General features: G+C 64.3%; 1 protein-coding gene across 14 annotated transcripts; it reads right to left on the bottom strand.

Moving 5' to 3' along the window:
- Positions 1-654: 654 nt before the first annotated feature.
- ELN (elastin) lies at positions 655-25,328 on the bottom strand. 14 transcript variants are annotated; one of them, XM_074889976.1, is made up of 35 exons: positions 25,034-25,328; positions 18,302-18,355; positions 17,822-17,848; positions 17,608-17,640; positions 16,311-16,355; positions 15,610-15,702; positions 15,124-15,183; positions 14,943-15,008; positions 14,810-14,857; positions 13,522-13,593; positions 13,252-13,278; positions 12,972-13,043; positions 9,871-9,912; positions 9,317-9,382; positions 8,977-9,021; positions 8,759-8,842; positions 8,610-8,669; positions 7,568-7,672; positions 7,428-7,475; positions 5,843-6,028; positions 5,702-5,761; positions 5,377-5,547; positions 5,206-5,265; positions 4,358-4,501; positions 4,111-4,164; positions 3,754-3,885; positions 3,522-3,569; positions 3,055-3,096; positions 2,791-2,850; positions 2,313-2,354; positions 2,175-2,201; positions 1,854-1,895; positions 1,599-1,628; positions 1,423-1,473; positions 655-1,286 (listed from the first exon to the last, which is right to left on the bottom strand). In XM_074889976.1, the coding sequence occupies exons 1-35, from the start codon at positions 25,110-25,112 to the stop codon at positions 1,237-1,239; spliced, it is 2,325 nt and encodes a 774-aa protein (XP_074746077.1). In that variant the 5' UTR covers positions 25,113-25,328; the 3' UTR covers positions 655-1,236. The 14 variants fall into 14 exon arrangements, with proteins under 14 accessions (XP_074746077.1, XP_074746079.1, XP_074746080.1 ...); XM_074889978.1 differs by having other exon boundaries at positions 9,886-9,912; XM_074889979.1 differs by lacking the exon at positions 2,175-2,201.
- Between the last annotated feature and the right edge of the window lie 690 nt (positions 25,329-26,018).

Below are 26,018 nucleotides of genomic sequence, written 5' to 3'. Positions count from 1 at the left end.
GTGTCCGCGGGGGCGGGGCACGGGCGGCCCCATCGTCCCCTGGGCTGTCACCACGGGGGGCGGGGGGGCTTGGATGTCCCCCGCGTCCCCCCGGATCTGTCCCTCGGCTCCTGGGCTGTCACCAAGGGCAGGGCGCGGACACCCCCCCTGTCCTCAGGCTGTCACCAAGAGCAGGGCGCAGACATCTCCCTGCACCCCCCATGGGACAGGGCAGGGCAGGGAGCTCCTCCTGGGTCCCTGGACTGTCCCCACAGGCCGGGGCGTGGATGTCCCCCTCATCCCTCAAGTTGTCACCATGGGACAGGGCACAGACCCCCCCCTGGGTCCCAGGGTTGTCACCGTGGAACATGGGCATCCCAGTCCTCCCCCAGGCTGTCACTGTGGGACAGAACATGGATGTCCCCCTCACCCCTGGGGCTGTCACTGTGGGACAGGGCATGGCCACCCCCCTGGGGGTCCGGGCTGTCCCCTCGCCTACCCCGTGTCCCAGGGCTGTGACCACGCAGCGGGGGGCACACGGCATCCCCGCACCAAGGACCCAGCACGTCCCCCCGGCACAGGACACGGGGCAGTGCCACCCCGCTGGGCCGGGGACCCGTCACTGCCACCACCACGGGGTGGGTGGGGATGACACGGACACAGGACGGAGCCAGAGTCCTTTAAAAACTTGTCCTTTATTAGTCTGTCGGAAGCGAGTCCCTCTGTATGGGGCGTCCCACCCAGTTATAGCAAAGTGAGTAACATGAAGGGACCGAGCCCCTCCTGCCCGCGGCCCCCCCCGGCCGGGGGGAGCACAGGGACCGGGGGGGGCCCCCGGGCCGACGGGGACATCCCTCCCCGTGCAGGCCCCCGTTGTCGGGACCCCCTTCCTTCCCTCCGATGTGAGGTGCCCCTCATCCTGCCCCCCCCCTCCACGGGGTCAGCTCTGGGACTTGGGGGGGGAGTGACACCCCAAGACCCCCCCCTAAATCCCGCAGGGAGCGATAGCACCAAGGGGGACGGCTGCTCCCCGCAGTTTATTCCGCGCTCCCTGTTGGGATGGAGGGGGCTGGTGGGGGGACGGACGCTGGGCGCGGGGTCCCTCCTGGGAATGTGGGGCCGGGGATGGCCCTGGGATGGTGGGGGGGGGTGTCCGGGGTTTTGGGGAGGGGGGGGTGTCTCAGCTTTGCTTGGGATTTACATTCTGGACCATGCAGTAGCACCAAAGTTCATGAGGTCATCAGTGACGGCGGGCGGTTACTTCCGCTTCCTCCCGCAGTACTTCCCTTGTGCGCAGCCAACGCCGCCTGGGAGGGGGGGGGATGCACAGGGTGAGCCCCCCCTGCACCCCCAGAGCCCCTGGGGGGGTGGCTGGGAGAAGGGCAGGGGGTGCAGGAGCCGGCCCCGGCGAGACGGGGGGGGTCACCCGGCAGCAGCGCTCACCTCTAAAGCCCAGGGCACCGAGGGCTCCTCCGAAGGTCTTGGGGGGCTTCCCTGCGGGGGAGACACAGAGCAGGGTGAGTGGGACCCCCACCCTGCTTGGCTGCTGCGTGCAGGGGGGATATGCCACCACCCCCCCCAAAAAAAAAAAATGCCCTGCTTGGGGGATGGACACTCACCACCAAATCCCAGCTGGCCGGCGACCCCACCTGAAAGGAGAGTGAAGCCCTCAGCACCCACCGGGCACCCGCACTGCTCTGGTCGTCCCCCCTGCCCCCCCCCCCCCAACCGAGGACCGCCCAGCTCAGCCCAGCCCCCTGGGTCCCTCCCCAGGCCGTGGCAATGACCCCGTGGGCTGTGCGTGTCCCCGTGAGCCAGGCAGGCACCAAGAGGTGCCCCGGGTGCGTGCCAAGGTGCGGAGCTGGGGATGGTACCTGGAAATATCGGTGACACACCAAAGCCAGGAACTCCAGCCCCTGAGGAAAAAGCAAGAGCCTGTGACAGCCTGTGACAGCAGTGCCACCCCAACCCTGCCTGGCTGGGGACACCCTGACTGGGGACCCTTGCTCACTGCAGGGACAGGAACTGCTGCAAAAACCCCTGTCGCCACCGTGTCACCCGTCTGGCTTTGGGGTGCTCTCTCAGGTAGTGGCATGCCCATTGGGGGATGGCAGCAGGGTGGGGACAGCAAGCCAGGACAAGCATGGTGTGGTAGGGGACACAGTCCCACCCCAGCCCCAAATGGCGGCACTCACCTGGCTGCAGCCCCCCAACACCAAAACCTGTGGGATGGGAGAGCCCTGGTGAGGGCGGGGAGTGTGGGGACAGGGATGGGGACAGGGATGGGGGTCACCCCTCCATTCCCCCTGGCTGGAGCAGCCCCTGTTCCTTACCTGGCTTGGGAGGTTTCCCAACAGCTCCTGGATATAAGATCCCTGTGTCAGAGAGGGGCATCAGTGTAGCCCCCACTGGGGGTTGCTGCCCCCGGGGCTGCAGCCAGACCCTGCACTCAGCCCAGAGGGTCCCCAGGCAGGGACCTGCATCTCTGCATGTTGGGGACATAGTACAGTACCGTCCACTGTCCCCACGGCACGGGCAACGCCGGCGCTATGGCCCTCGGTACCTGCTCGGCGATGGCATTCCTTTCCGATCACACCCCGGGAGCAGGGCAGGTGGCAGACACAAGATGGGGCACAGGGCACGGTGACAGTGTGGGGTGGGACCACGCCGTGGGACCGGGAGGGGACAAAAGTGACCCTGCATCCCATACAACCCCTTTCCCTGTCGGCACTCTGCCAGCACACCACTGCCACTCTGCTCCCTGCACCCCAGCCCTGCGGAGCCCCGATGCCAGGGGCCAGCATCACTCACCAGCACCGAGCCCACCAACTCCAAGGCCACCAAGTCCAAGGCCGCCGACTCCAAGGCCACCTATGATGGGGGTCCCGGTGAGCGCCAGTGGGGACGGGCAGCGTCTGATCTGCTCCTCGCCCAGCCCCACGTGTGCCCGTCCTCCCTCAGGCAGCCCCACTCCCCCCCGTGCCCTGGGGGCGCATCCCCCTGCCCGCATCCCTCTGGGGGAGCATCCCCCTGCCTGGCAGGATCTGCCTGGGCTCAGCTCCTGCCAGCACCCACCTGGGATGCCGCCAACCCCTGGGACTCCAGCTCCAGGAACACCTGCCAGAGAGAGACCGTTAATCCCAGTCCCCCCACAGCCTGATACCCACAGCTTGGGGCACCCCCAGCCAGTACTCGACCCGGTGGGGTGGCCCCTGACACCCATTCTGGGTGTCCACAGCACCCATCTCACAGCACCCAGAGCAAGAAGACCCAGAGGGGGCTCACCCCCAGCATGATGCACTGCTGCAGGCAATGCAGAGCAGGAGAAAAATGTCCCCAACGAGTTCAGGGGAGGAGGCGCAGGTGGCACTTCGCACCCATGGGTGACAGCACACCACCTCCCATGCCTGGACCACCCTACTACGCTGGGGCACCAGTGCCACAGGGGACATAAAGCAAGGCCAGCACCCCGACGGCCACACAAGGGGGGTGCCCAGTGATGGTCCAAGGTGGACCTAGGGCAGGGTGGCAGGGATACGTACCGAATTTGGGAGGTTTAGCACCAGGCTGCACCCCTACTTGGGGAATGCCTGCAAAGCGAACAAGGACACCACAGTTAGGACAGTCACCCCTGCACCCCTCCCCCATGCCACCATCCCCCATCCCACCTGCAGCCCCCCCTGCCACCCCTCCATGTGGCTCGGTTGCTTTTAGCATCCCTGGCCACTGCTGTCCCCAAGCACATCCCCAAGCGGGGTGTGAAGCAGCATGTACCTGCACCAGGGAGGATGCCAGTACCGGGTACCCCCACACCCGGCACCAACCCGGGCACGACGCCGACACCGGGTGTCACTCCTGGCACTCCAGCAACGCCGGGGACCCCACCTGGCACCCCGACCCCAGCACCTGCAGAGAGAGGGGGTGAGGCAGCGTGGGGGTGATCTCCGTGTGATCCCCATACTCCCGTAGGATGATGTGCCCGTCATGGGATGCCCACCCCTGAAGCCCCCCAGCTCCCCCTGGCCCAGTCTGTGCCACGCCAGGGCTCATGGGGACACCCCAGCTGCCCACCGGGTGCATAGGGCTGCTGGCTGTGGGCTCAGCCGCAATGGGCTTCTCTGGCCAACTCACCGAATTTGGCTGCCTTCGCTGCTGCTTTTGCTGCTGCAGCTGGACCTCCGACCCCTGAGTGGAGACATCAAGATGGGGGTCAGTGTCCCCGGGGGGGCAGAGTCCATCCCTCCCATCTTGTCTGCATCCCCCAAGGTATGGCCATGAATTGATGGAGACCACCAAGGTTCTCCTCAGGCCTGTCCTGCCCCAGGCCTGCCCCTGCACCAGCCAGGCTGCCACCACCACCCGCCTTCCTCCTCCTCACCTGGGACACCTCCAATGCCGGGGGCCAAGCCACCCACTCCAGGAGCCAGGCCACCTACGCCAGGAGCAAGGCCACCCACACCAGGAGCTAGACCACCTACACCAGGAGCCAGGCCACCTACGCCAGGAGCCAGGCCACCTGCTCCTGCAAGGAGACAGGAAAGGATTGGAACTTCAGGTCAGGAACAAAGGTGGTGGAGGAAGACAGCTGAAAAGGCATGGCAGGGTGGGGCAGGCGGATGGGTGTAGGATGGATGGGTGGATGGAGGGATGGGTGGAGGGATGGAGGGAGGGAGGGATGGATGGATGGAGGGATGGATGGATGGAGGGATGGATGGAGGGATGGATGGAGGGATGGATGGATGGATGGAGGGATGGAGGGATGGATGGAGGGAGGGATGGAGGGATGGAGGGATGGATGGAGGGATGGAGGGATGGAGGGATGGAGGGATGGAGGGAGGTATGGATGGATGGATGGATGGAGGGATGGAGGGATGGAGGGATGGAGGGAGGGATGGAGGGATGGATGGATGGATGGAGGGATGGAGGGAGGTATGGATGGATGGATGGATGGAGGGATGGATGGAGGGATGGAGGGATGGATGGAGGGATGGAGGGATGGAGGGAGGTATGGATGGATGGATGGAGGGATGGAGGGATGGAGGGATGGAGGGAGGGATGGAGGGAGGGAGGGAGCCACATACAGCCCTGCAGAGAGGTCATCCCTCACCCGACCCACCAGGACTCTGTGCAGTGCCAGGCCTCAGCCCCGAAGAGGGGAGCAGCTTAGGGTGGGGAGGTGGCAGGAGACAGGACAGGGGGGATAACCCCGGAGAGATCGCAGCTTACCGAACTTGGCTGCTTTGGCAGCTGCTTTGGCAGCAGCAGCGGCCGCTGGAACTCCGACTCCTGGGGGAGAGGGGGAGCGTGAGGGGCAGTGATGGGCCGTGGCAGCCACACCAGCACCCCTCAGCTGGCACCGCTGGGGACAGCCCGAGCATCCCTTAGACACCATCTCACCTGGTATGCCTGCGACCCCACCGGGCACCAGACCGGGCACGCCGACACCGGGCACACCAACTCCGGGCACACCGACACCGGGAACACCAACACCGGGAACGCCAACACCAGGCACACCGACACCGGGCACGCCGACTCCGGGCACGCCGACACCGGGCACGCGCCCTGCTCCTGCAGAGGGGTTCAGGGATGTGGCCCAGCAGGCCGGCTCGGTAGGCAGGGTCCTGCTGACCTCCCCACCACCCACAGTGCCAGGGGTGCCCCCCTCCCTGCCCATTTGCCAGCATCCCTCCTCCCTCCCTGGGGAAGGATGATGGTGACTTACCATACGCTGCAGCCTTCGCTGCAGCCTTCGCTGCAGCTGCCGCAGCTTCTGGGCCACCCACTGCAGGGACAGAAGGGAGAGAGTCAGGGGACCAGGGAGGCCATCACCACCCTGTTGGCTCATGCCAGTCCATCTGCTCACCTCCGACACCGGGCACGACGCCAGGAACCCCGGCCACACCGGGCACGCCGGGCACACCAGGGACACCAGCGACACCAGGGACGCCAGGAACACCAGGGACGCCAGGAACACCAGGAACACCAGGGACACCAGGGACACCAGGAACACCAGGAACACCGCCAATGCCAGGAACACCGACGCCAGCTCCTGCAGGCAAGAAGAGGGGAGAAGTTAGATCTCGTTGCAGCAACAGTTGAAAGGTAGGATCTCATCATAGGTCTGCTCCTGTTATGCCATGGTGAGGAGAGCACCCCATCACCTTGTCCCAGGAGAGATGCACAGCGGTGCAAGGGAGGGACTGGTCCCATGTCTCCCAAGAGGCCCCAGTGAGGATGGTGAATCTGCTGTTGTAAAAGGGAGGCTGGGAAGTCACCAGCACAGGGGACCATGGTGATCCTCATCATCACAGAGGGCTCTAGATGGTCCTCATCATGAGGACATCAAGCCTTGCAGCCAAACAGGCCACGGAGAAGTGGCTGGTGGTCACTAGTAGCTGCCTAGAAGGGCTGGGTGCTCTGGGCACTGGCCAGACTAGGAAGCAGCCCAGGGCAGTGACAGCCTTGACCTGCTCACACTCTTTAGTGCCACATGGACAAGCATCAGGTCACTTCTGGAAGGGCTGAGTGCCAGAGGAGTTGTCCTCATGGCCCCCTGCTTGGCAGGTGCCTGGCACCCCAGCACAGAGCACACACCCACTGCCAAGTTTCTCCCTAAATCCCATCCTCCCCTGGGCACATGGTGGGATTTTTTACTACATGATGCAGATGAGAAATGGAAAAAAATGTCCAGCAACAGTTTAGCCCTCAAAGGAAAGCTGCCATCGAGTGTGGTTGCTCCCAGGGGACTCCCAGGACTCTGTAGTGGTGATGCAGAAGGTCCTGGCACCTGGCCATGTAACCTCTGGCACTGCCTTTTGCAGCAGCACAGGGATCCCCCCAGCCCTGCATGGAGTCTTGGGGTCGCATCTGCCTCCTCTCCACTCCTGGGCTCCCAGCTTCCCTGCTGTGTGGCCATGTCCCTCAGCTCCTCTGGGCTCCTCTTCACTGGAGCTCCCTTGGGGGTGGTTATGCCTGTGGGACACCTGGGTCCTGCTAGACCAAGTCGGATGCACTTGCTGGGCCCCACCAGGCTTTTGGAAGGTGGTGACCCTGGGCAGGGGTCCCTCTGCCAGGGGTCTCTGCCCACCCAGGCAGCGAGGTTGAGCCTGCGGACACCAGACCCTTGATCAGGTCTGCTGTTGGAAAAAACAGATTTGATAGAAAACCAAGAATTCAGACGAGGTCCAAAGACATGAGTTTGGTCTCATCCATTCACCTCCATGAAGCCTGCAGAAACCCCAGAGGGGGAGAAGGTCCTGCCCTGGGGATGAAGCCAAGCCTGGATGCAGCAGCTGTGAGCCAGGCTGGGCACTTCCCATCCCTGGATGCTTCCCAGTAAGGAGCCATCAGGAGTGATCCCTGCCTGCCTGGGGGCACCCCGAGTGCCAGGGGTGGTGAGGGTCAGCAGGGCTCCCCAGGGAGCTGCTCCTCGCACCACACAGACGTACCGTACTTAGCTGCCTTTGCTGCCGCTGCTGCTGCTGGCGCCCCGACTCCTGGGGACAAGGAAGAGAGGGAGCCTCAGCCACCAGCGCTCGCACCCCTCACAGAGCTGGGCACTGGGGACAGGACTCCTGGGAACAGTCACCTGCCACCCCGGGGACACCTCCGACACCGGGCACCAAGCCGGGGACACCGCCAACGCCGGGCATGAGGCCTGGGACACCACCAACCCCGGGCAGCACCCCTGGACCTGGAGGAAAGCAGAGCAGTCAGACCAAACACCCCATGCCACTGGTGGGGACATGGTCTCCCCTGGTGTCACCGGAGGCTCCAGGACACCTGGCTTTGAGGTGGGCTCTCCGCACCTCCCAAACCAGCTGCTCAGGGGACCTGGGACACACTCAGGATTGGGATTCTCAGCTCCCTACACCCAACCAGGGGTCTGGAGCCCACCCGGCCACCGAGGAGCTTGGGGACCCGCAAGGTCCCCTAGGGCTATGGTTGCAAATCCCATTTGCTCCCAGGGCTGACGTGTTTCCTCTGAATGCTCCAATGAGCAGTTGTTTGCTACTTGCTCTTCTCCCACAAAACAGCCAACAAGGGGAGCAACAAAGGAGATCTGCATCACCAAGTGCATCCTCCCACTAACGAATGACGGCTCTTTACAGACACCATCTCCCCGGCCACCCCACCAGAGCCTGGCCCAGCAAAACCATATCTTTTGTGGAGAAACCATGCGTGATGGGGATGTACTGCCCTGTGCAGGGCTGCCACACTGTGAGGTGGCCAGCCAGTCCCCCAGCCACCACCAAAAAACCTCCGTTCTGCAAACCAGGCTTTGCTACACCCAAGCCCAGCTTCCCAGCAGGCTGCTGGAAGCTGCCCCTAAGGAGATAAAGCCCGTCTGCAGCCCCGGGGGCGGGGGGGGGGGGGGGGGCGCGGATTTCACACCTTGCAAAGCTGCTGGCTCAGCAGAGTGCCTTCACCTCACCATAAGCCCCAGCAAGCAGCCGCTGGAGCCGAGGCAGGGGTCTGGGGCTGGGAGAGCACCCCAGGAGATGGGGCAGGGGGCGGTGGGGCAGGCAGTGAAGCCTGGCACCAATGCATGGCTCTTCTGTGCCCCGAGAGTGAACTCGGCCCCACAGGCAGCTGCCAGATCTGTCCAAGGCAGCAGGGAACTAACTCACCGAAAGCTCCTGCCTTCGCCGCTGCCTTCGCTGCTGCCGCTGCCGCTGCCGGCCCTCCAACTGCCAGGGTAACGGGAGAGAGTCAGAGGTGCGGGACAGGAGGAGGTGACCTCCCTGAGCCCCAGGGCCAAGCCCCTCCATCACCTCACCTCCGGCTCCTGGGACAACGCCGACGCCCGGTACCACTCCACCAACTCCTGGGACGACGCCAGCCCCGGGCAGGACACCAGCTCCTGTCGCAGGGGAGAAGGGGATTGTCAGCTCAGTGACACAGGGGCACAACCAGCATCCCCCTGGCCTTGGAGGGAGGGAGAAACTGCCCCACTGGGGAGGTGGGTGATGGATGTGCCCACGGAGGGCGACTCACCATATTTTGCTGCTGCTTTCGCTGCTGCCGCCTGGGCTCCAACTCCTGGGGAAGGACAGGGGCAACCACTGAGATCCCAAGCCGAATCCCACCTCAGCTCTCCCATCCCGCAGGGACCCTGGGGACCAGCCCCTCCTGCCAGCATCTGCCCCCTTCTCCTTTGGGAGGTGATGCACCCCTCCAGGCTGTCCTTGGGGTGACACTGCCACCCTGAGGCCACCAGACAGCCGGGCAGTGCCCAACATCCCATCCGAGGACCGGCAAGGTGACCGGGGTGCGGGTACCCCTGCTATGCCCGTGCCAGTCCCCCATCCTGGGGCTGCCTGGGAAGGGAGCGTACCTGTCCCGGTGGGGTACCCTGCCTTTCCTGCCCCGATGCCGGCTCCTATCCCGCCGGGCCCGAAGCCTGCAATCACAAACAGAAAGGCAAAGCCATGTCAGGCACTGGGCCTAGGAAGGGGGATGAGGCAGACGGAGCAGCTCCCTCGGCCCAAAGGATCTTCCCCCACCGGCGTCGTGGGATGTGGGGGGGATGCCAAGAGCCAGCTGCCCCCCAGCTGAGGTGCCAGTTCAACCATCCCTGCCTGGAGCTGGCCGCGGCTCAGGACATGTCCTAGCAGAGAGCCAGCCAACCGACCGCTGCCGGTGCCACGGCGTGCCTGCAGATTAACGGCTCCTGGCCCTGCTTGCGGGATGCCAGGAGAGCCGGGTTTCTCCCAGCCGGGTCAGCAGGCATCACAGCAGGACAAGGCACAGGTCCCCCGAGGGAGCACCTCGCCCTGGGAACAGGATGCCCCTCACACCGCCCCGAGGGTTGGTGGCCATGAGGCCCCAGCAGCAGCTGGCGGAGCCGTGAGGAGCTACGACTGCGGAGCGAGGGCTACGAGCACTCACCGTAGGGCAGCTTACCAGTGCTGTAGGGCAATCCATAGCCACCTGGAGAGGAGAGAAGGTGGCGGGTTAGCACCTGGCTGCCGGTGGCTGTGCCCCTTCTGCCCCGCGGTGTAGCCCCTCTCTGCCAGCTGCCTGTGTGGCACCAGCCCTCGGGGCTCCTTCCATCGGGATAGTAAATCCTCTGGCATACAACCCCCCGTGATGGAGCGGGCCCGGGAGATGCTCTTCTCCATCACCTTGGGAGCAGCAGCTCCAAAATGAGCCACTCGCTCTCAGCCCCGTGTCGAAGGCTGTGGCGCCCAAAGCCAGTTCTGCAGGAGCCTCTCGTAACCCCACTTCAGTGGGGGGTCCCCCGGGAGCCCTGCGGCAAGAAATGTACCCAGCTGGCTGCGCCACGGCCGGCTCCAAATGAAAGATTTTAATTGGAATCAGGGCTTGGGAGCCTCCATACAAACATGACCTCGTTAGGAGGTCAGCATGAAGGGATGGGGAGGGATTACGAGTGGGAACGTCGCAGCCAGGGAAACATCTTCTTGTGAAAGAGCAGGATCCCACCGCTCCGGACGGCGCAGGGATGCCCGTGACTCGGTGGGGACCATGCACTTGGGAGCCAGCAGGACCGAGCTCCTATCACTGCTGGCAGCAGCCTGCGGAGGGGTGATGGGCTGCCACATCCCCGATGGGGACACCTCGAGCAGCGCGTAGGGTGAGGGTTTCTCACACACCAAGCCCTCCTGCCAGAGGGGGTTGCGGGCAGGGCGGGGACGTGGCTGCCTGCAGCCAGGATGGGATTGCTCATGGCAAAGCACCTCCTTGAGCACGGGACACCACCCCCTCCCGCCCGCCAGCATGTGGGAACCAGATTTCCCTCCACGCTGCCAGGATGTCCTATCGTGTCCCACGCCAGCGCTGCGTTGCTGGAAGGCAGAGGCTTTCCAGGCTGTGGTGGCCGTGAGCTGTGCTGGGTGTCCCCCACTTTGGGGACCCCCATTGCCCATCCCAGGGCACCTCATCAGCACCTTGCTCACCCCAAAGCTGTGGAAGGGTCTGGCACTGGGTGACACACGTGGAGGTGACTCCAACGGTCAAGCACCCAAGCCCTTGGGTCTCTGAAGGTTTTGCTGGGTCCAAGCCCACCAACCCCAGCCAGATGTGAGAGCAGCCCCCACCCTGGGGCTGTGCGCACCCATCCTGTGCCAGCCTGGGGATGCCACCAGCACTGCTGGGGGGGCTCAGGGCTGGGGGGCGCTCTGTGTGGCATGGAAAGGGCTTTGCACAGACCAATGCCACCCCAGCACGGCCGGGCACTGGGGAGCAGTCCCCATCTCTACAGCATTGGGTGGGACCCTGATTTCAGCCACAGCTTCAGGCTGAGCCTCCAGCAAGTGGGGTGACCCCGGGGCCACCTCCTGAGCAGGGACAGCACAGAGCAGGAGCTCCTAGGGCATTTGGAGCAAATCATCCAGAAAAGAGACTTTCCACTGAAAATACTATTTTCCCCACTGTTCCCTCATTCCCTCTTGACCCCGATCTACCGCAGCTGGGACACAGTGCAGGGGACCCAGGGACATGTCGAAGCCCCAGGTCCATCTGCAGCATCAAGGCAAGAGGCTCGACAGCCAGCCCAGTGTGTCCCCGTGCTGCCAGCACCAAGCCCTCAGAGGTGACAAACTGGCATCCCCCAGTGCCCCAGGAAGGACTGGGGTGCCAGGCAGCACCCAGCAGCTGAAACCACAGCTGGGGATGGCACCACTGTCCTGCTGGTCCCCTCAAGAGGCGTGATGCACTGACGGGCCTCTCCGGCCAAGGGGATGGGTGTCCTGCCCTGATTTATTTAACAAAGGCTCCCCATAAAGTGGGTCAGCCGGCAGCAGCGTCCCGGCCAGGCTGTGGGCCACTGGCAGGGCCGCTGCGGGAAGGAGCCAGGCACGGCCGTGCCATGCGCCGGCGGTTTTCTCTCCACACCGGGCACCCTATGAAAGGCGGTCTGGGGCTGGGCTGCGGCCGGGAGGCCAGACAGTATCCAATGGCAGCGGGGCCAAGTCACCCTAACGAGCGTAACTCTGCCTCTGCGGGAGGAAGCCGGAGCAGGCCAAGTATTTCTGCCGCCGTTTGCGGCGACGGGCCCTGGCAGGGGGAAGCCGGCAGAGCTGCCGGCACTGGAACCCGTGCCGGAGTGGGACACGCTGCCTGGGGGTGGCCTCCCCCCGCCAAGACTTTCCTGCCTGTAGCAACTTGTTTCGACGAGTGGGAAAATGCCTGTGAGTCTACTTGCTCCCCAGCACCCCAGGGATGCAGGTCCCTGCTCAGATCTGGCTGCCCTCCTACTCCGGGATGCTCTTGGGGCCAGTAAGCTGGCAGCATGGCCCTCGGAGGACACGGGACCCAGTACTGGCTGCCTGGCACTGCCCATCCTGCCGCTGTCCCCGTGTGGGCACAGCTAGCTGTGGATGGACAGAGCTGGCACCCAGCACAGGGCTGGGAGATGGAGGTCCCCGGAGCAGCCCAGCCTGGAAAAGGGGTGCTGAGCCCCAGGCTTCCCTGGGCTGGGCTGAGCCTCATCTGGGAGGCAATGGGGAAGGGAGACCTGCCAGGAGCTCCATCCCCACTGCCTGCCTGCTGTTGGTGGCCTTGACTAGAGCTCCTTGAGCCGGGATATTTAGCCCAGGTGAATGCCCAGTGATGCCTGGCACAACCCCAGGAGTCACAGAAAGCAGACAGTCCCTGAAAGGGCTGTGTCTCATGCCAGGAGTTGCTGGCAGGGACAACCTGGGGTGGCCTGGCCCAAAGCAAGTTCCCAGAACATGATCTTTCCTACCTTACAACAGCTGGAGAGAGGCACAGCATTGTCCTCATGGGCTGGGGACAAGACCAGCAGCAGCGTCCAGTCAGCCGCCCGTGGGGCTGCAATATGCAGGGCTGCTGCCAGACTCACCTGCCCAGCGCCCCTTGCTCTGTCCTGATGTCCCAGAGCCAGCACCAGCACTGCCAGGTCCAGGGGACCCGGGGGCACAGCGGCTCAGCCCTGGGGAGCGGCGGGTCCTTCTCCTGACACTGCTGGGGGTCCTTCACCCCTAGCCCCGTTGGCTGTGTCAGCTTACCTGGGAGCTTAGGAGCTTTGATGGGATACCCCAGAGGGACACCGGGCTGCTGACCTCCAAAACCTCCCAGTCCTGCAAAGCCAACAGCAGACTCTCACCTGGAGCCCGCGCCTAGGCTGCCACCGGTCCTTGCGAGAGGGGAGCGCCCCGGGGCACCCCGGGAGAGAAGAGCGGGTGGTTTGGAAAGACCTGAGGCATCTTCTGGTGTGGGGAGGCCACGGCTGTGATGAACAGGCTTGGGAAGGAAGAGAAGGATGGGCGAGAGAGACAGGACACTCACCAGGGATTCCTGCGAAGGCTCCTGCTCCTAGGCAGAAACACAAAGGCACCCGTGTGAGCCTCAAGCCTGGTCTTCAGGGTCCAAACTAGTCTGTGTGGGCTGCGTGGGCTGAGCCGGAGGTTGGCTTCGCTTGCCCATGTGCCCTGTGAGGCTGCAGCCCCTAAGGATGGGCTGAAGCCGGTGCCAGCAGGATGGGGATGAGGGCAGAGCTGGAGCCAGCCCCGGACCTGCCCTCCACTGTGGTGTCCCCAGGGGACCGAGGGGACCTACCTGGACCTTTAGGCTTGACTCCAGCACCAGTGGGTACCCCGGGCAGCACCCCGACGCCAGGGAAGCGGACACCTGTGGCAGAGACCGGAGGGGCTGGGTGAGCACGGTGGGGCATTGAAGCATTGCTGGTACCCAAGACCCCTGCACCCAGCTCCCAGCTTCCTGTCACCCATCTCTGGCTCAGCACTAACCCTTGTACCCTGGGACAGGGTACCCTCATCCCCAGGGGGCTTTGTGGGATCCCCCTGTGCCAACCTCCCTGCATCCCCTGGGCAGAGCTACCAGGGAAGGGTTTGCTCCAGCTCTGAGGCTGCCTGTGCTTTGGTGGGGGCGTGGTGTAGGGGGGTGGGCTGCCCATGCAGGAGCCCGCGGTACCTGCAGAGTACCCAGCACCCATGAGTGGGTCCCACTCATGACAGCAAAGCCCCAGCCCACGCCATGGTACAGCCAAGCCCAGGCATTGCTCTCTGCCCTGCTCATGTGCAGTGATTTTGTGTAAGCTGGGGGGCTTTGGGGAGCGGGAGGGGGGGTCCTGCCCACTGAGCTCCGATCCTCCAGGGGCAACAGGCAGCACTTTGACCTTGCAGCCGTTTGGGTTGGGTTTTTGGTTTGGGGTTTGGTGGGTTGTTTTTTTTTTTTTGGTTTGCTTGGTTCTTTCCCCTTTTACAAATGTCTTTCATTATAACTCACGCGTTTTCAGACATGGAAAAGACATTCCTGACCAGCAACACACTTCTCCTTCTGACAATGTCGAAACATCTTGTTTTCACAAGTTTTCCTCCCCCAAATTACTTTGCAGTGAGGAATTCCTCCCCCCCCCCGCCACCCCGCCACCTCCTCTCCCTCCTTCCCACGCCGCCTTTGGCTGGGCAAGCCGGCCCTGGCCTGCTCCGTGCCAGCTCCTCTCCCGGTGCTGATGCCGCCTGCTCCCGCAGAGCTTGGCACAAGACCCCCGGAGACGCTGGGTCCCCCCGCCTTTGGCATGGTGAAAATGTCACTACGGCCCCAGTGAAAGGGTTTGGAAACTGCAGGCAGCAGTGATGGGGCAGGCAGGGAGTTATTTAGGCAAGCGGGCAGCCTTCTGCAGGGCAGGGTGCTCTGCCTGCGTGGGCAGGGCAGGCAGCAGAGGTGTTATAATGCCCAGGGTGCAGCTGGCCGCAAGGCTCTCGACTCAAACCAGGGTGCTGGCACCACGTGGGGGACATTCTCGGAGGTCAGGGTGCTGCTGATAGGGTGGGGAACCCTCTGGAGGTTGGGGTTGCTGGTGGGGTGGGGACCCCCAGCTCACCTGCACCAGGGAGCACGCCGCCCGGGAAAGCTCCAGGAATTCCAGCGCCTGCCAGGCAAGAGAAAGGCAGGGATGAGCACCCAGATGGAGCCGTTCCCCGCCCCGGCCCCCGGCTTCGGGGCCGTGCACCTACCTGGTACTTTGGGGGGTTTCCCCGCCGCGCCAACCCCGGGCTGCACCCCGCCCGGTACCACTGCACCTGCAGGCAGCAGAGACCCCCTGAGCCCTGGGCACCAGCTCCTGCCCACCCTGGCAGGCATGGGGACGAGTCTGCCCCCGGCTTGGCTATGCTGGGGACAAAGGGTATTTCCTACCTGCGGAGACCCCGAGGCCACCAGGACCACCAACTCCACCCACGCCACCAATGCCAGCACCTGGGGGCATTGGGAAGAGGAGTACCAGTGTGAGATGCCACTGCTGGGCTATGGGTGGCTGGAGCGGTGCCAAAGGAAGGGACAAGCTCAGGACGGCTCTTGGGGGGGGCAAAGGGACACCCTGAGGCAGTACCAGGGATGGCTCCCGCAGACCTGGGCACAGGGACCAGGCAGCCCAGTGCTCTCTGCTGCTGGGGGTTCAGGTTTGGGCAATGCCCCTTTCCCGGCACACCAAGACGTGTCGGGGTCCCTCCAAATTGGTGGGGATTCTTGTGAGAGCAGCATCCCCAGCTCCACAGGGAAATCTCTCCTAACCCAGGCTCTCAGGGGACAGCAGGAGTCCCCAGTGGCTGCCTGAGCCCCAGTGTTGTCTTGCCCGGCCTTGTTGCCTGACCCAGCATCATACCAGACACCCCCAGCACTCACCAGCTTTCGCAGCAGCCTTGAGCGCAGCGGCAGAGGCAGCACCTGGGAAGACACCCCCGGGGTAGACACCTCCAGGGAAGAGACCTGCAGCACCTGCAGGGAGGAGAACAATCAGCGTGAGCATCCCCAAAAAGCAGCCGGCAAGAAGGTGTCCTGCCCTCCACGCCGGCCACAGTGGGCACAGGGGGTGGGGGGCCGGGGGGGGCTGCGCGGCAGTGCTGGGGGCTGGCGTTAGGCTGGGCAAGGCGGTGGTTAGCGGGCACTGCCCTGTCCTGCGCTGGCTGCTCCCTGCATCCCCCCCACATACCTGCTCCCATCCACACCCCACCCATCACCAGCTGTGCCAACACCACCCAGGGCTCCCTGCGGTGTCACCGGCTGCTGCACACACCGGGGTGCCCCATGGCCCCAGGTGGGCACTGTCCCTCTGCTGCAGACCCCCGCAAGGACCCCAGGTCCCTCCTCGCCTGTCACTGCTTGGGGTCACCCAGTTGATGCCATGATGTTGGGAGACCACAGGGCTGCCTGTTGGTGGCTGCTGGTCCCTCAGGTTTGGCAAGGGTGCCCAGCTCAGATGGGACCCACCAGGCTATGGAGAGCACCCCATGGGGACAAGCCACTTGCTGTCTCCAAAGTGGGTCACTGGGGACAATCGTCCTGGGAACAGTCCGGAGTGGGGGCGGCCAATGGTCTGTGCTCACCTGGCTGCAGACCAAGTGGGCCGAGTCCCCCGAGGCCTCCGACCCCTGGAAAGAGAAGTGGGGTGAGGTGGGGGGGGGATGGCCAGGGCCAGAGGAGCAAGAGCGTTCCGCTTGTACCATCCCCGTGGGACAGGAGCATGCCCCAGGGACGGGCACAGGGACAGGTGACAAATGTGCCCGCCAGCATCTGGATCCCCCATCCCGTCCCTTTCTGCCTTGCCCACCCCCCACCCCGCCAGGCCACGAGGGGACAGAGCCGAAATGTTTATGGCTGAGGAATGAGTCCCTCCGGCTCCGGCCAGCGCTGCCTTCCAACATCTGGGGCTAATCAGCCCTCGCTCCCTCCAGGCGCAAATTCCACTGCCTTTGGCTCAGGGTGCGGACACCGCTCCGGCTGGGGCTTCGCGGCCGCGCCGCGTTTGGTTTTAATTACACCGAAATAAAGGGCCTTGTTTTTCTTTCCACGAGTTGAAATCTGAGTAAACGGAGGTTGCCGGCCCCCGCCTCGGGCTGGCGCTCCCGCTGCGCAGACGGGCTGGCTCGGGGGGCCGGGGGGTGCAGTGTGCCCCTGCCCCGGGGCACAGCGGGTACTCCTGGGGCAGGCAGGGAGGGGAGACCCAGATCTCTGCCTAAAAGAGCATCTCTCCCTGGGCCTCGACGGCCACCGGGCATCTCCGTTGGCACCATTTGCCCCCTGCACATTCGGTCCCTGCTGTCCCAGCAGCTCCCAGACGTGCCCTACCACGCCCGAGGCTTGGTGCCCTCAGGCTGTGCATCCTCCTGCCAGCATCTCATCCCTCTCCTGGTGATATCCCTCTTGTCCCCTCATTTCTAGGCCAAACAAGCCCCAGCGCGGGCTGCAGGAGCCCCAGCAGAAGCTGCTCAGCCACGAACGCAGGCAGGCGGAGGTGCTGCCAGCTTCCCCCAGACACCGGCTCCCGGCAGGGCTGCGTGAGCGTTACTGGGCTTTGCATCTTCCCAAGGAGCTTTGGCACAGGTTTGCAGGCAGCAAGCACCCCGAAAGGGCGGTCCGTGGGGGCTGGAGGCGAGTGGGCAGTGTGCCGAAGCAGGGGCCGAGGGAGGAAGGCTCTCTTGCGGCTGTGGGGGCTTGGCGAGGGTTAGTGTGGCAGGGCAGGGCGGAAAGCGCCGGCTGCTGTGTGCCTTGGCCGTGGGGGTGCCCATGGTGGGGGGGTCCCCTCGGCCACATGGAAGAAATATGAGGGCAACAGGCGTTGGGCAATATCCAGGCCACTGGCATGGCTGGAGGTGGTGAGAGAGCCAAGGAAAGGCTTCTTACCTGGTTTAAGAGGTTTTCCTCCAGCCCCGAGTCCTAGGGTAGAGTGTGTGGAGAGGGGTCAGAGCCATCCTGAGCATCCCCCGAGGGGGGGACACTGTGAGGGACTGGGCCAGCCTCGTGGCAGACCCTCTGCCCGACACCAGGCAGATCTGCCGGGTGCGCTGCCCCCCTCCCCATCACGGCACACCCTGGGCAAAGGGGTCCCAGCACTCACCTGCTCCCAAACCTCCAACCCCAGCACCTGCGAGCAACGGCACAGTCTTAGCACCCATCCCTGTGAGCACCCACCACCCACCCACCCATGCCAGGGTCCCCAGGGTCCATGGGGAGACAGAGGGTCACAAGGGTGTAAGGAGGGGATGCCCCTAAGATTTTGGCTGAGGGGACAGGCTGTGACCTCTGAGCACCTCCTGTGGGCAGGGCAGGGCAGGGGGTATGTGCCAGCCCTGGGCTAGTGACCCCCAGTGTAAGCCTGGCACTGCCACCCAGTCCTGTCCCCATGCCGTGGGGCTGGCACTGAGGCTGCCATCCAGGGCTGAGCGGCCACACAGTGTCCCCATGTCCCTTGACCCCGGCTGGCAGGTTCCCAGACCTCTGTGCTGTCTCAGAGGCACCTGGGGACCCCTCAGACACCTGCCCCATCCCTGCAAACAAGGTGATGTCATCCCCCCCAACGCTGCCTGGACCCCCTTACCTGGGAAAAAGCCTCCTCCTGGGACCCCCCCTCCTGGAATAGCACCAGGGACCCCTGCAAGAGAAGAGACTGTCATTGAAATCCCCCCCAGGGATCCAAGTGTATCCGGCAGGGAGGGGAGGGGGGCACCTTCTGTGATGGGGAGCTGCTCCCTGTGGAGGGGGTGGGATGCGGAGTTCCAGGGCGAGGGCTCAAGGGCAGGTCCCTGCCTTTCCCTGCACACCTCAGCTTCCCCAGTGTGACAGTGGTGACAGGAGGTGCCCCAGCCAGAAGCTGGGGAGGGCAACTTGGTGGAGGTGTCAGCAGGACTTTGTCCTGCATGGGAGGGAGGGACATAGGGCTGGTACGGGGCAGGGCTGGCTGGTGTCCAGCTCTGCTTCCCAAAACCTGTCCTGTAACACAGCCAGCGCCGTCTCCATCACCTGCAGCTTCACGTGGCTCTGGGGGGGACTGATCCACTCATGGTCATACATGGAGGGGTGAGGCTGTCCCAGTTCATCCCCACAGCCCACCCCGGTCCCTGATCATGCTTGGCTGTGCCTGCCCCATGCCCACACTGCCTGCCCTGCCCTGCTCTTCCTGCTGAGCTGCCAGCAGGAAGAGTCAGCTCAGACCAGCAGGACTGGGGTGTTGGACTGGGGGGACTGTGCTGAGACCCACTGAAACCACCTGCATCCCTCTGCCCGTTTCTGTGAAGCTGAGATAAGCCCCCAGGTCCCACTGCTTTCCAGGGTGCCTGGAGCTCGTGCTCAGAGGTCATCCTCAGGCACCACAGCAACATTTTTTGGCTGGTTTGGACCATGGAAAAGGTCTGTCTCCTGCAGACCACCAGGCAGCCATCCCCTGGGTGGTCCCCCCTGCTCCCTTGGGGTCGTGCAGGGGGTGGAGGCCTGTAGGTGGGTTGGCGGCACAAGGAGGTTGCAATGCAGAGGGATGCTCTGCTGCTGGCTGGAGTGTGTTTCTGGCACTGCTTACCGTGGTGCTTACCGTGGGGGTTTGCAGGTTGGCTGACAGGGCTTGCGGTGAGGCTGACAGGAGGATTTGGGGGTTGCCAGAGGCAAGTTGCCTTGGCCAGCGCCCCTGTGGCAAGCTGCACCCAGCTCTCCTGCCTGCTCTGGGCCGAGGGGATGGAGCTCAGGGTGGATGGGCACTGGAGACCCTGCAGTGCCATGGCTGGGACCACTGGACCTGCTGTCCTGCTCCGAGGCTGTAGTGGCCTCCCCAGCACCCCAGCCAGGGTTGGGGGGATCCAGCACCCCCAGGAGCTGGGTGTATGCAGTGGCACAGCCCTGGCAACACCACCACAGGCTGTGCAGTGCCTGGGGGCTGGGCAGGGCAGCCAGCGCAGGCAGGTAGCAGAGCTGGGACGCCACGGGGCGGGGGGGCACATTGCACTGCACATCTCTTCGCCATCTCAGATGCGGTGCAACGTGGCAGGGACGAGGGTGTCCCCTGGGCCCTGCTCACATGTGTCCCCCACCACCCAGAGCACCTGGGAGGGACCCCCAGCCCAGCCGCAGAGACCAGGTGCCGGGATGCACCCACATGTGTGTCAGGACACACACACGCGTGCAAGAGAGGTGTCAGGCTGTGCGTGCACAAGAGATGTCAGGGGACACACACCAGCAGGACACAAACCCATCGGGATGCACACGCTGTGCCAGGACCTGTCACACAGCCCCAAAGATGCCAAAGAGTGGGGCTCAGCCCTGTGCCCCCCAAAACCACCTCCCAGGGCCCTGCAGGGGACAGAGGGCCAAATCCGGCCCTGGAGCAGCTGACAGCCCTTGGAGCAGAGGGCACACGCGCTCGGTCATCGCTCCAGCCGGCCGGCTCACCCCTCTGGCACAGCACAGCCAGGCCCGGCTGCTGGCCAGGGGTTTACGGAGCGGCTCCTTTTCCCGGCACATTCCCCCGCCCACCCCCCCGCCCCCCGAGCTTGGAAAAACAAATCCCAACTTCTTGCGTGTTTCCAAACAAACTCCGAGCACCCACACAGCGCCTGTCCTCCCCCACCCGCCCTGCTGGGAGGGGACATCCCACCCCACTGGCAGCGAGAGCTGGCGGGATGGCCAGAATCCACCCGGGGACCCCCACACCTGGTACCAGCAATTGTCCCCCACCAAGCAGGAGAGTCCCTGTGCTCAGCCCCTGGGGCCCCGCCAGTCGCAGCTCCCTGTGGCCAGGCAAGGTCCCTGGTGCTGGGGTGATGCTGGGCAATCCGGGGATCTGGGCTGAGCTCCCCCACCCCTCTGTGTCCCTGTGCCAGTTCTGCCTGGCACAGATCCCTGGGGAAGGTGGGACAAGGCAGGAGGGCCCACAGCCTTCCTGGTGTGCGTGGGGACCCTAGAAAGGTCCAGGTGACACCGGCCTACAGCCATCATTGTCACCTTCTTGGGTGCTGCGGACACTGGCAGGGGGTCCCACCATGGTGCCACTGTTGCTGCCCCCTCCCCAGGCATCCCCCAGACACCATCCCAGGGCCAAGGTGTTGTGCTCATCCCGGTGCCTCCTGGCAGGTCTGAGCTTTTTGGAGGATTACAGGGGGTGTGCCAATTCATCAACCATCTCCATGCCCAGGTCAGGAGGTGGAGGGGGTCAGCAGTTCCTGGCAGGAGCCTGGATGGTGGGGGGACAGCAGGATGTCTGGGGTGGGGATGCTGTGTGGCTCTGGGGAGCCGAAGCTTTTTCTCAGGAGCATCGCAGGAGGCTGCTCCCCCCTTGCTGCTCTCCCTGACCAGCTCTGCTGCCAAACACAGCCAGCTCTGCGCTTGAAGCTCTTCTACAAGCTGCCTTGGTGCTGGCAGAGCCGTGTGCTTCCAGGTGGGAAGCAGTGACCATAGCCCAGCTCGGGGGGTCTGCTCCCCGGTGTGGGAACTGCCAGGGAGCACAGGGGTCTCTGACCCGCTCATCTCTCCAGCTGAGGACCAGCCTCCAGCAGCCAAATTCACCCCAGCATCACCAGTCCCATCCATCTGCAGCACCACTGTGGCTCGGGTGATGACAGCAGCCCACACGCTCAGCACCGGCTACACCGTGGGCTCCCCAAGGCTGCACTGGGTTACAGCAATCGCTCTCCAGCCAGTCTCTGTCCTTCCCCGGCCCCATCCTTCCCCAGCCTCGGTGGCAGGAGCCCACACCCCAGCTCAGGGTCTGTCCAGCCCCCTCTTTGGCCTCTCCATCCCACACTTCCCTGGCACATCGCGGAAGGGGAAACTGAGTCACCAGCCTCCCAGCACTGAAGGAGCCCTGTGCTGCTCTGCCCCTGGCCCGAGCCTGGCGGGACTCTGGGCAGGCTGGTTTCTGCTCTCTCCCAGCTTGTCTCCTGGGCCAGGGCTGGCTGCAAGCCTGCAGAGTGTGGGGCTGGCCCCCAGCACCCCAGCACCCACCCTGGGGATGTCTTCTCAAGCCAGGGGCAGGAGAATTTGCACCCACACGTGCAGCCCCAGCTGTGGTAGGGTTTGACCCCTGGAGGTGCCCAGGATCTGGTGTGGAACTTGGTGTGGAACCTGGACTTTTTTTTCCATAGCTCTGTACCACAGGTCACTATTTGCAATATCCACACTATTCCATTACCTGTGCTGTTTCAGACTGACCACTGTTTCTTTCATCTGCACCATTTCTACCTGCAGCACTGCTTGCAGCTTTCTTTACAAGCCAGAAATACAGATGTTTTCTCTATTTGACAACTTTTGAGACTGAGACCAGCCTGGACAACCCAGTGAAGGACACGAGCTCACACCCTCGCCGAGCAGCCAAACCTCGTACCTCGCCGCGCCCCCTACACCCGTGGGCGACCGCTCCCGGAGGAGGCTCAGCACGTAACCGCCGCAGATATTTCCCCTCTTCCCTCATGCCGCTGTTTTCTTTTTCTTGAGAGAATCGGTTTTGGAAATATGCAGTCTCCAAGCAACTTCGAAGCTGCGTTGCATCCCAGCCTGAGTGTGCTGGTAGCAGCTTGGGGGGGAACAGGGGGGACTGCTGTTGAGAGCCTGGCTCCTCTCCAGCCCCCCCGAGGCTTCAGCTTTCATCTCGGAGCGCTGGCAGACAAGCTGCACCCTGCAAGTTGTTTGCAGAGGGAGCAGCCCCAGCAGGCCAGTGCCTCAGGGAGGTGCCCGGCTGGTAAGGGGAGATGCCATCCCAGCTCCACAACTGGCACTACTGGCGCTGGGGCACCCTTGGGGACTCTGGGTGTTCTTGGAGAGTCTCCACGGTACCCAGGCTAGGATGCCAGCACACCCAGTGCCAGCCTCTGCACCCACCCAAGCTGCCCAGAGCCTGCAGGGCTGAGGTCCCCCTTGGATCCCTCTGGTCCCCCTCTGGGGGTGTCAATCCCAGGGGATCCCCTGTGCTCCGGCTCTGGAAGCACTGAGGGATGGAGGGAAGCACTGAGGGACAGATGCCCCACTCCAAATGCTGGGACATGCTGCACTTGGCACCTTTTAGGGAAACATAGCAGCTTCCCCATGCAGCAGCCTGGATCCGGCCGTGCACGTCCCCACAGTGCCCAGTACAACTCTGCTCCGCCGGGGGGGGGGGGGGGGGGAGAGCAGCAGGGACTCATCCTGACCCGCTGCTGTGAGCTTCCCGAGTACAGCTGGCTGCTGCAAGCCCAGGGCTCACCCCCTTGACACTGCTCTGAGGGGGACAGTCTGTGTGTGCAGGGGGCTGCCCCTTTTACCCCTCAACCCTGGGATCTCTCAAGGGTCCCTTTCCTGCCAGGCTGGTTTGGAGCTGGACTGGAAGCGGGTGCTGGAGGATGCTGCCCTGAGCCTGCTCCAGGTTGGGTGCACCCCACAGCACCCTGGCATCCCCCTCACAGCTGTCTCTGTCCCAGCTCAGTCCCTGAGGGCTGGTGGAGCTTGGCTGAGCCTGCCCGGTGCCACCAGCACACCAGGCTGCAGAGACACTGGTCGCTTCTCCACGAGGAAGTGTACTCCGGTGTCCTCATCAGCACTGGGACCATCTCCAGGGCCAGGGCCACCTTCTCTGTGAGCCACTTCCCAAACCAGCAAACACTGCTGGAGACTGAGCCAGAGACTGGAGTGGGGCCAACAGCCCCAAACTGCTCAGAATTTACTGCAGGATCTCACCCAGGGGCCAAAGTCCTCCTGACACTGTCCCAGCTGGGGAGCAGAATCACCGTGGTTCAGCAAGTCAGCACAGAGCATCCCTGCCAGAGATGGAGAGTGCCCAGGACTGAGCTGCATCCCATCAAGCACCTTGACCTGAGCTGTAGCTCAGGACCAGGCACTGACAGAGGCTCAGCTTTACAGGCAGCTGCCTGGCTTGGCACCGCTCTGGGGTCACGCTGTCTGCACAGCCAGGGTCCAACCAGCCCATGCTCGGGGTCCCAGGAGCCCACCCCAGCGGGGCAGGGCAGGGAGCTGCAGGGCACTGGCAGATGGAGCTGCTGGCTGCCAAGCCCTGAGGGCTCTGCCCTGGGCAAGGGGTGGCCCAGCCTGCAGTTGCCTGGTGCCACCCGCAGCCCTGGCACTGCCCTCCCCTGCCCACGGGACCCTGCCCTCTCCCCTCTAGTCCTCAGTCCTCCTTGGCCAAGAAGCCTCATCGCACGCTCTCCACAGCACGGCATAGGTTGCCCACCACCAGGCTCTGCAGAGGTGGCTGTCCCATCCATGACCATGCTGTCCCCGCCTCGCAGACCTTTGCCCAGTTTGGCCACCACAGCGGGCTATAAATCTGTGCTCAGAGCTGCTCTCCCCACCTCTGTGCATGCTCATGGCCTGACCACGAGACATGAGCCATGCGGCGGGCAGGCACCTGCTGCGCTGGCGGCTCTGGCTCGGTCACGCTGTGCCGTGGGACGCTCGCCACTGCGCTGCGTTCGCCTCCCGCCCCGGGTTTGCTGCACGTGTGTGTGTGCGTGTGCTGGAGTGTCACACAGCCCCTGCCGCTGCCCGGCCAGCGAGCCATCACCCCTGCCATGCGCTGGTGGATGGACCCGACGCTGGTGACACAAGTGCGAGGAGGAGGAGGGTGTGGGAGCCACCCCAGGCACCCAGAGCCTGCGATTCGGGCGGGTTGAGCTGCTCTACAGCTGCAGGAGCCCAGCGTGCTCTGTCACGGCCACACACTGCGCAGCAGCTCACACACATCAACTGCGGGATGCACACGCAGCCCCCCAGTGTCCCTCCAGCTCACACCGCCATCGCACCGGGAGGGGGGACAGGTCCCAGCTCCCTCAGCCCCTCGCACTTGTAAACCTCATGGGAGCTTGGCGACCACCCCTGGCTGCCCTGCCCTGCACCCTGCCTGCGTGTCCCCAAGCCTCCTGTGTCCCCGAGCTTCTCGTGTCCCCAAGCCCCTCATGTCCCCAAACCCCTCGCCAGGATGCAGCACCTCGCTCGTAGCCTCCCCCCGACAAGTGCTTCACACGGCGGTGCCACTCCCGGGCTGCCCTGTGTCACCATCCTCGGTGACATCCCACCCCAGCCGGGCATGGCACATGCCACTCACCGGGCTGGGGGGCAAAGAGCCCCCTGGGAAGGTGGCACCCAGGGCGCTGCCCTCCCACCCTCGGGGATGTGCCCAAGGCAGGGCAGGGAGGCTGCCTGTCCCTGCTTGGGGACACGCAGCCGGGGCAGGCGTGGGGCTGCCCGGGGGGCTGAGGGGGGGACAGCGAGCCGAGCCCCAGTGCCCGTGGAGGGTCCCTGCAGAGCCGAGGAAAAGCGTTGGCCGGGGCTAAGAGGAAGGAGCCTTTTCTTTCCTTACCTCCTTGGTGAGAAGCCGGGAGGATGGAGAAGAGGAGGAGGACTCCGGGAAGGAGGGGTGCAGCTGCCTGCTTTGCCATCTCTTGAAGCAATGCCCCCGTGCTCCCGCAGGCAGTGTGTTTTATCCCAGAGCTGCTTAATTGTTGCTTCCAAGGATGCGAGGGGAAGGGGAGGGGGGGTTGGAAGGAGGGAGGGGAAAAGGAGAGGGAGAAGGGGGGAGAGAGGCACAGGACACTACGTCATGAGGAAAGGGCAAACACACACAAGCCTCTCCAGCCGATTGGGCTGGCTTGTTCGGTTTTTTTGGTGTGTTTTTTTTTCCTTTTCCCCTTTCTTTTTTTTTAAAAAAAAAATTCCTCTCCCTCGCTGCTCTCTCCAATCCGGGCGCGCCTCTGCCAAAAAAGCTAGAAGGGGGGAGCTGCCAAGGCAGCCTGCGGGGGGGGGGGGGGCAGAGGGGGGCTGCGCCCACTCTGATGGGCCACCGCGTCCCCGGGTGGCACTGCGGGGGTTTGGTGCCCCAGGTGGCAGCGGGGGGTGGCGCATCCCGGGTGGCACCGGGCAGAAGGGGGGATGGGGTGCAGGTGAGGACTGACTGGGCAAAGGGGTGTCCGGGGGTGCAAGCGGGGTGTTAAGCGAGGAACCGCTGCCGGGTGCCGAGGGGTGCCGCGGGGTGCGGGGGGGCCCCGGTGCCCGATGCCGGTCGGGCCCCACCAGCGGTGGCCGTTAGGTGGCGGGCGCGGGGTGTCCGGCGGCCGGAGGGTGAAACCGGGCGGTTTGCAGAAAAATTTCTTGCCTGGACCCGGGAGCGGAGCCCCCTGCCCGGCCCCGGGGTGTCCTGGGGACACGCAGCGCCCAGCCCGGGCTGACCGTGGCTAGTGATGGCCACCGCGTCCCCCAGCCACCTCCAGACGCCGGTGTCGGGGAGGGGGGGGGTGTCTTGCAGCTGAGCTGCCCTGCTCCCCTCTTTCCAGCCCCAGTTCATTCGG

This window comes from Strix uralensis, chromosome 20 (genome assembly GCF_047716275.1).
Source record: "Strix uralensis isolate ZFMK-TIS-50842 chromosome 20, bStrUra1, whole genome shotgun sequence".
NCBI classification, from domain to species: domain Eukaryota; kingdom Metazoa; phylum Chordata; class Aves; order Strigiformes; family Strigidae; genus Strix; species Strix uralensis.
The sequence above is the reverse complement of the archived record's forward strand: the minus strand, read 5'-3'. Positions and strand labels throughout refer to the sequence as shown.